Here is a 9,040-nt window from a genome sequence, read left to right as displayed (position 1 = left end):
ACTGTTTAAAATCCAGGCATACTGCCACAGAAGCAAGGGGTGGGAAGGGGCGGGGTGTGGGGACGGGAGGGATATTGGGAACATTGGTGGTGGAGGATGGGCACTGGTGGAGGGATGGGTACTTGAACATTGTATGACAAACATAATCATGAAAGTTTGTAAGTCTATAATTGTAGCTCATGGTGATCCATTAAAATAAAATTTAAAAATAAATAAATAAATAAATAAATAAATAAATAAATAAAATCCAGTTGGAGCTGGAAGGATAGCACAGCAGGTAAGGCGTTTGCCTTGCACGCAGCTGACTCAGGTTCGATCCCCAGCATCCCCTATGGTCCCCTAAGCACCGTCAGGAGTAATTCCTGTGTGCAGAGCCAGGAGTAACCCCTGTGCATCGCCGGGTATGACCCAAAAAGAAAAAAAAATCCAGGTATAGTTATATTCAGAATTCATTCTAATAATTAAATGGCAATGCAAATAATAAAACACCAGTCAATGTTGGTATTGTCCCCAGAGGCAGGAGTGGGAGGAGCACCAGAATGATGCAGGAGTGTTGGAGTGGCTCCAGATGCAATCCAGGGCAAAGTTTGCTGTTTGTTTGCTTAAAATTAGACTTCCAGAAATGAGCAAATTTCTTTTTCCTGAAATGGTGGTAATAGGCTAAATAAGCTTTGGGACTTCTAAGATAAATTTTCAATTGGTATAAAAAAGACTGAAAACATACTATCCTCCAACATCTATCTTCCAATAACTAGATTTGTTTTCCAGTGAATCTGTATCATAAACAAGTTATGAATTAAAGGTAGTAAAAGAATGCAAACAGAGTTCGGTAACAGGTAAAAAAGAGAATATAAGTCAAATTTCTTATTCTCCACTGAAATGCTGTTAATTTTATATCACATTTCTAGACTCAGCATCCTAACCCAAATGATGGGGAAAGGTGTGGGGACAGGACTTGAAGCATCCTGTGGAATACACAGAATTCAAAAAATAACTATCCAGTTCTACAACCATTTGACTGCAAATTACTTCCAATTAAGAATTTTTACAATTTAGAATATTTTTATTACTAAAATAAGATACAAATAGATATGAAGCAAAAATTCAACTCACATGACTAAAACAATCTATTCCTTACAAGTTCTATTAACTGTGACTATGTAATAACTTCTAAAACCCAGATTTATAAAATGTATTTATACAAAGAAAACAGTAAAACAAACGAAAAAAGTTTTAAATTCATTCTACGTATAAAGCAAGTATAATCAGTGAATTAAATCTTAAGTCAATTCTAACATTAGCGACTTGCCCTTTATATTACCTGAATGTTCTTTGGCAAGACTTCACCTTCCATTCCAGGAATATGAGGTCCTGTATGAGGCTTTGGTTCAAGCCAGAAAGAAACCAGCCAGCGAATGACAATAACTCGAGCCTTAATGAAAGGTTCCTTTGTACAATAGATTGCTTCACTAGTTTCAGCATCCTTCCTTACCATAACATAATGTGGCTTTGGTCTCATCTGTGGGATATCTATGCAAAATTTAAAAAAACTTTAAATCAGACAAAACTTATTATGTAAATCACATTTTTAAATATTTGAGAAGATACTGTAGTGATATCCAGAAATAGATTTATTATAAAAATTACATGTCAAGATAATTTTTCATATAACAGCACTCCTGGTGGTGCTTAGAGGACCAAATGTGGTGTGGGGAACAGAACCAGGATCAGGTGCTTGCAAGGTGAACACCTTAACTCCTGCACTCTTTCTCCAGCCCAAGCCTTAACTGTTTTTCCTAAGACTATTAGCTGCCTAACGACAGATGACTATAAATTAGGAGTATCTTTGTGCAAAAGTATATTTCCACATATGTACTCTCAATGTCCTCCATAATAGCTTAACAGTAAAGGTCTGCTTCTAATCCATGGTTTGTCACAAGGCTCTAGCTTTGATCTCCAACCGATATCCTAGCTCTGCCATTAAATACTGGATATACTGAAAATGTGACTCTTCAAAATCTGAATGACATAGCTACTACACAGAACTCAGGGAAGATCTTATGTAGTGACATTATGGTACTGGAGAGATAGTACAACAGGTCGGGACCTTGCCTTACACATAGCCAACAGGGGTTTAATCCCCAGCACTGCATACGGTCCTCCAAACCCTGCCGGCAGAGAGCCGGGAGTGATACAGCACAAAGCCAGGAGTAAACCCCGAGCACCACTGTGACTCAAACCACAAAAACATACAAAAAGTAACATTATATGTATAGTTTTAGGGTCTTACCAAACATCAAAATTGAGTTTAATTTGTAACTTAAAATATTTCTGGTGACACCCCAAAGCGGCCATCCAACTGAAAAACTACTCCAGTCTTACATCCCGATAAAAATACTAAATGCCCTGAACAAACTCCATGACCTCTTAGGACCTGTATTGCAAACCATAATGCACAAAAGGAAAAGGAGAGAGAGCAAGCAGGAAAGTGTCTCCCATAGAGGGAGGCTGGGGAGGTTGGGGGGAAGTGGTAGGGAAAACAGGGGACACTGGTGGTGGGAAATGCACTCTGGTGGAGGAATGGGTGCTGGATAATTGTATGACTGAAACCCAATTAAGAACAGCTTTGTAATGGTCTAGCTCATGGATATTCAACTAAAAATTTAAAAAAAAAAGTAATATGGAGTTCATGCCCAATTCAATCAGCTTAATCAATGGCTGAATAAACAGCAGTACTCCTACATTAAAAATATATATATTTCTGGTGAGCTAGTTAATCAATATAAATATTAAATTTATCAGCTTTCTTTTTTTATTTTATTTTATTGAATCACCGTGACAAAAGTTACAAAGCTTCCAGGTTTAAGTCTCAGTCATATAATAATCAAACCCCTATCCCTTCACCAGTTCATGAACCACCAAGAATCCCAATATGCCCCTCTCACCCACTCCCCCCCGAGCGACCAATGATCTTCACTTTATTCTCTCTATACTTTGGATATTCAATATTCAACAGAGAACTGACTACTATTATTTGAACTTTTCCCCCAACAACCCAACCTGCTGAAAAGGCATCATTTGATAGTTTGTTTTCCATTGCTAAGAATGAAGATTATAGGAGCTCCTGCGCAGTTTTGGATTTCTGTTCTTTTAGCTCAGTTTACAGTCTAGATGCATTTCTGTAAGTCTCTAGGTACCAAAATGGGTTAGTAGACCTCCCAGATAATAGTCTTTAAGGAGCAAAGGGGCTGTGTCGTATCATGTGCGGCTGCTCCCGATCTCATCTGGGCCGAGGGCGTGCAGGTAAGTAACACCCCCATCCTATGATCTCTTGCACGCCACATCACCACAAGCAAGTACCTCTAGGTTGTGAGTCCTAGAAAATGGCGGACGCCACATGGGCGCTGCTGCTGGAGCAGCTGCTATCTTCCCTGTAGAAAGCAAGCGTTGGGAAAGAAAATCCCACCCCCTCCCCGGGAGGCATGGGGTCGTAGCTCTGCTCACAGTCTAGACGCATTTCTTTAAGTCTCTGGGTGCCAAAATCTATATTTATCAGCTTTCTGCAGGTAACAAATGCCAACTTTATGTTTGCATATGTTTTATCCCCATTTTATTATTAGAAAATTTCAAAGATTACCTACCAAGTACAGGGTGATACAAACTATTCTCCTTGCAGATGTTTGGAAAAATATAAGGCAAGTAATATTTCTTAAAATGTGAAAACAAAAATGAAAATCCTCTTTCTTGGTTTTCTTTATTCTTCCATTCTAAACTTTTTACCTAAGGGGAAAAAAATTAGAATCATTCCAGGAAACAAAATCTGTTAAATACAGTTATTGTTGTAATAATAAGACCATGAAAGGTTACTTAAACAATATGCTAAACTGTTACACTGTTAGGATACATAATTAAATATAAATTATGCAAATATATATTTGGTCAAAGTAGTTGGTCTGATGCCATGCAAAATGCATTATTAAAATATACTGAAATGTATCATTTCAAAATTTTGAGAAGTCAAAATGTGCTCTAGGACACTCTCAAAGGAGACTCAAAAGCTGGCTCTCCTAGCTAAGGATGGAGTCCCTGGGAGAGGCATAGGGCTCTGGGTTTGATCCTAGATAACAAAACAAAATTATCTCCTGTGCACCTTCCTGAACAACTTATCCTAAAAATCACATAAAATAGGTTATCGGTGAGGAGCAGTGGGAACAAACAGAACTAGCAAGAGTTCAGTGCAGGTAATCCTAGTATAGGAAGCAAGGCTAAAGAGTGATTAAAGAGCTGCCCAGGAGAGAGTCAGAACTTGAGAGAGAACAGGGTGCAAGAAGTGGGAAGAAGAGGGGGCCTGGTGCCGCCAAAAGACCAACCTGTACCTGCGGGGCAAGTGCATCAACAGCCTGATGGTGCCTTCAGACTTTCTGACACCCCAAAATTGCCACTGTGCCTTTGGCCGGACCCCAACAATTTGGGACCAAGTTTACCAAAAAATTAAACAGCCAAGAAGTTAGTTATGTGGGAGCCATGCCCACAAACCACCTCCAGCTCAGCTAAACAAGCTCATTTATTGGCCATATTTCAGAGACCCATAGATAAATCTCAAAAGAGATCAAAAGCCACAGTTAATCTTGGACCTGCACATGGCTGAACAGACTGGGATAAATTGAGGGGGGCAGGTTGGCCTGTGCCTGCCCAAGCAGAGCCCCGGCAGCCACTTGCTTCCACAATACAAAATTGCCACCATACCCCCAGCCTGACTCCACCATCTTAGGATGGACTTCACCAAAATATAATCTGCTGAAAATTTGGGTATGCAGGTTTTGTGACTGAAATCTCCAGGCTTTCATGGAGTTGGGGTGGGCTACCTCCCCTCGCTTCCCAATACACATGGAAGCACTGGCAGTCACCCCACAAACAAACTCCAGTGCCACCCAGTAAATTCAATTATTAGCCTTGTTTCAGAGACCCATAAATAAATCTCGAAAGAGATCAAAAGTCAGAGACACCACCTTCTCCCGATGGAGCCCTGGCGACACTGAGCAGCAACTAACACGGCTCTGGGATTCGGGACTGGGACACATCCGAGCCGCGGGGGGGTTGGGGAGGGCACTGGAGTGGGGTGGCGCCAGCCCAAAACTCCAAGTGGTCCCAGCCGCCGGAAGTCACGCCCTCGACCCACCCTCGGCGCCATCTTGCCACAATCAACAGAGAAGCGGCAGGCATTCTGGTGAGCAACGCGGCCCGGAAAATGCTCCGGACCCGAATTGGGGCCAACAACACCGGGGAGCCAGAAGGAGGAGGTGCAGCCAGCACACCTTCTCCAGATGGAGCCCTGGCGACACTGAGCAGCAACTAACACGGCTCCGGGATTCGGGACTGGGACACATCCGAGCCGCGCGGCCGCTAACGCGGCCCGCGACCTTTTCTAAAACCTGAAAACATACAATCTTTTAATGGAAAACTAATTATCAAATGCTTCCTTAATAGGGTTATCTTGTTTGGGGGTATAACTCCCATAACAATAGTGAGTTTTGTGTTGAAATATGGAATGTAATCAAGGTGAAGAGAAAATGAAGTGAAATTCATCAGTTATACAGTTGGGGTGGGGGGCGGGGGGTATACCGGGGAGTTTGGTGGTGGACTATGGGCACTGGTGAAGGGATGGTGTTTGAATACGGTATAACTGAGACATAAACCTGAGAACTCTGTAACTTTCCACATGGTGATAAAATAAAAAAAATTTAAAAAAAAAGTCAGAGACACAGCAGCAAGTCACCTAAGACACCACAGAGCCAGAGATTGCTCCAGGCCTCATACCAAGCCAATTTCACTGGGGCATCCCAGATGGAGCAGGTGCAGTCTCCCTACCTACTCCAGATGGAATCCCAGCAACCAAGAGCTTCCACAAGCAAGGAGCAGATATGTGGGTTCCAGGACTAAATCTCCATGCCACATGGCAGCAGAGGCGCAGGGTTGTCCCTCCCCGGTTTCCCGCCCACTTATCCACCTGGCTGTCACATCCACAATGTGCCTCCAGGCACCATTTTGGTGCACCAACAGCCCTGGTCCAGAGATGCCCAACTGAATCCCAAATGGATTAGTGCCCTACAGAAATGTCTCTGAAACCAAACCATATACAATCTAGGATTCCAGAAGTGAGTGGCCCATGATAATAAAAATGAGCAATGAACAATAAATGATTTAGCATCTGCTCCTGGCAGGCAGGCTTGAACGGTGGTGGGAAAATTCGAGCAAAACATAATACTCAAAAAAAAAAAAACCATAATACTCAAAAGTAGAGTGAGGGGAAATTGCCTGCCATGGAGGCAGAGTGAGGACTGGGATGGAGGGAGTCATGTACTGGGGACACGGGTAGTGGAAAGTGTGCACTGGTGGAGGGATGGGTATTCGATCATTGCATGGCGGAATCTCGAACATGAAAGCTTTATAACTGTAGCTCACGGTGATTCAATAAAAAATGTAATGTGGAGTTCATGCCCAATTCAATCAGCTTCATCAATGCCTGAATAAATAGCAATGCTCCTACATTAAAAAAAAAAAAAGAAGTGAGAAGAAGGGGCCTGAGAGGAGGACAATGTAGCGAACACAGAGTATGGGGATTTCAGTGGGGTAAAGAAGATAACTATGAAAAAAGGAATGGCAAAGACCCAGAGTAGAGTCTTAGCACCTGAGTGAATTATGGAGAATATCTGCAAAAGGGGAGGAAAGGGAGGCAAAGGTAGACTGGATATCTTCATGAGAGTTGATTAAATATGTTATGTATAAATTTGGGAAAATGCAATTCAGGTTATTCACTGACAGAAAAGAGAAATTTGGAAAGGAAAAGAACTAGAAATACTCCTTGTAGTATTAGATGGCAATCTGAGGTAAACTGGTGTAAATTCATGGAGCTCGTGATGATAGGTGATAAAAGAAAGAAAACAAAGGAGGGAGGATGAGGCAAAGAGAAGATAGATGGACTGATTTGTGTACTTTCGTGTGTGTATACAACCATACCTGCTCTGGCGACATCTTGATTTCTAAAGATAATTTTCCACTCAAATAACTGAGGGTTTCTTGGAGAAACAAATTTGGAGAAGCAAATCCCAAAAGATACAAAATGATTCCCACCACTAGTAAGTCAATAAAATTGGATTAAAAAAAAATTGAAAAGAAAAAAAAATCAACAGTCTGAGACTGGAACATCTTGTTACACCAGAAATAAAGTAGTTCTGAAAGGACAACATGGACAAATCAAAAGAACATTGGAATTGGCTTGAAGGAATTCCCACTGGGCAAATCTAGAATAAACTAAACATCAAAGTAAATAATAATAATGATTCATGGAACTCTACAAAGCCATGTTATGTAAAGTTGAGTAAACAATTAAATGGGTATAACTTTTTAATTGGAGAACTGCTGATTGTAAAAAGAACAGCAGAATTTAAAATATCATCAGTTGGCTAAAAACTGCATGCAACAAAATGCCCATCAACTGATAAAAGTAAATTTGAATACCCACACAATGAAGTATGACTTAGTAATAAAATTTAATAAAATTTTGATACATGCTATAACACACTAGCCATGAAAATACTTGCTAAATAAAAAAACCCAGTTACAAAAGATTACATATCGTATGATTTCATTTATATGTAATGTTAAGAATAAAGAAACATTTACAGATAGAAATTATATTATTTACCTAAGTCTAGGGATATAGGAGTCAGGAGATTAGGAGGAATTGTTACAGGGTTTCTAATAAGGAAGACTAAAATGTTCTATATTGTACTGTGATGGTAATTGTGAATTAAAATATAAAGTTATATACTTTAAGTAGATGAACTGTATGGTATATACTTTATTTCCACTAAAACTATTTTTTTTTAAATCACCAGCCATGACAGTCATCAAAGTTGTAAGTTAGGCAAAATTCATCAGTAAATATTTAAAAACTACAGACGAAACTCTGATGCAGAAAGAAATATCCAATTACCAAGTACTTCTCCACAAAATACTTAATTGCAAAGGAAAAGTAAAAAATTTTAAAAAGTGACAACTGGATCTTTGGTTGTCTGAGGATGAAGTAGAAAGTAGTTACTAGGATCAGAAAAGGATATGTTACAAAGGAATATGATAACTTTCAGTATTGATAGTTATATTCATTCCATTTATTGTAGTGAAAATTTAAATGGCATAGTCATGTAATCAAATTGTATATTTCAAACTTCGTTATTTATTGTATATTAATTATCACAACAAATCAGTAAGACAATTTTGAAAATATGTATGAAGTAAAATGGTTTTTCCTAATGAAAAACTGTAATAACTATAGTAATTAAAGCATACAAACATATATAGGCTTTCCGGGTTAGAGCCACCCTGGTGGTGCTCAGGGGACCATGTGGAAGCAGCATCTGAACACAGGTTTCCTGCAGGCAAAGCATGTACTCAAACCCTTTGAGCTCCTCTTGGCCCAAAAGCTCCCACTACAGAACATTTGCTGTGAGCCCTGAACTTTCTTTTAAAATGTTTTATTTTAATGAATCATTGTGAGATACATTTACAGACTTTTTGCATTTCAGTCAAACAATTTTCAAGTACCCACCCCTCCACCAGTGCCCATTCCCCACCCCCAATGTTCCCAATACCCACCCCTACCCCTTCCCACCCCCTGCCTCTGTGGCAGGCACAATCCTCTTACTCTCTCTATCCTTTTGGGTATTCACAGCACTGTACTACTTATTTGAGCTTTGAGTACCAAAATAGGAAAGACATTATTTTTACATAGGGAGATTAAGCCATTTGTCAAAGGTCACACTCAGTAAAATGTGCCAGCAGTATTTAAGTCCTGGCAATCTTGTCTAGGTCTAAAATTAACTTTATAAAATGTGTATATGAGGTAGAGGGTTTTTGTGTTTTTTTTGTGTTTAAGATAGTTATAAGAAATGTGTCTTTTTGTCAATAAAGATGTGCATACAATGTGCACTAGCAAGGAATAAAATAATTTAAAAATATAATATTTAAAAAATATTTTACA

At 39.7% G+C, this 9,040-nt stretch overlaps 1 protein-coding gene across 6 annotated transcripts in view; it reads right to left on the bottom strand.

The window, feature by feature from the left end:
• Positions 1 to 9,040, bottom strand: part of RALGAPA1 (Ral GTPase activating protein catalytic subunit alpha 1) — a 211,789-nt gene that overhangs the window by 160,301 nt on the left and 42,448 nt on the right. For all 6 annotated transcript variants that reach the window (XM_055130478.1, XM_055130481.1, XM_055130482.1 and 3 more), the window contains exons 8-9: positions 3,642 to 3,780; positions 1,322 to 1,530 (exon numbers count right to left, since the gene is read on the bottom strand). In XM_055130478.1, coding sequence (XP_054986453.1) covers positions 1,322 to 1,530; positions 3,642 to 3,780 — 348 coding nt within the window. The remainder of the gene's footprint in view (positions 1 to 1,321; positions 1,531 to 3,641; positions 3,781 to 9,040) is intronic.

Source organism: Sorex araneus, chromosome 3 (genome assembly GCF_027595985.1).
Source record: "Sorex araneus isolate mSorAra2 chromosome 3, mSorAra2.pri, whole genome shotgun sequence".
Lineage (NCBI taxonomy): Eukaryota > Metazoa > Chordata > Mammalia > Eulipotyphla > Soricidae > Sorex > Sorex araneus.
This window is presented reverse-complemented; position numbering and strand designations above follow the sequence as displayed.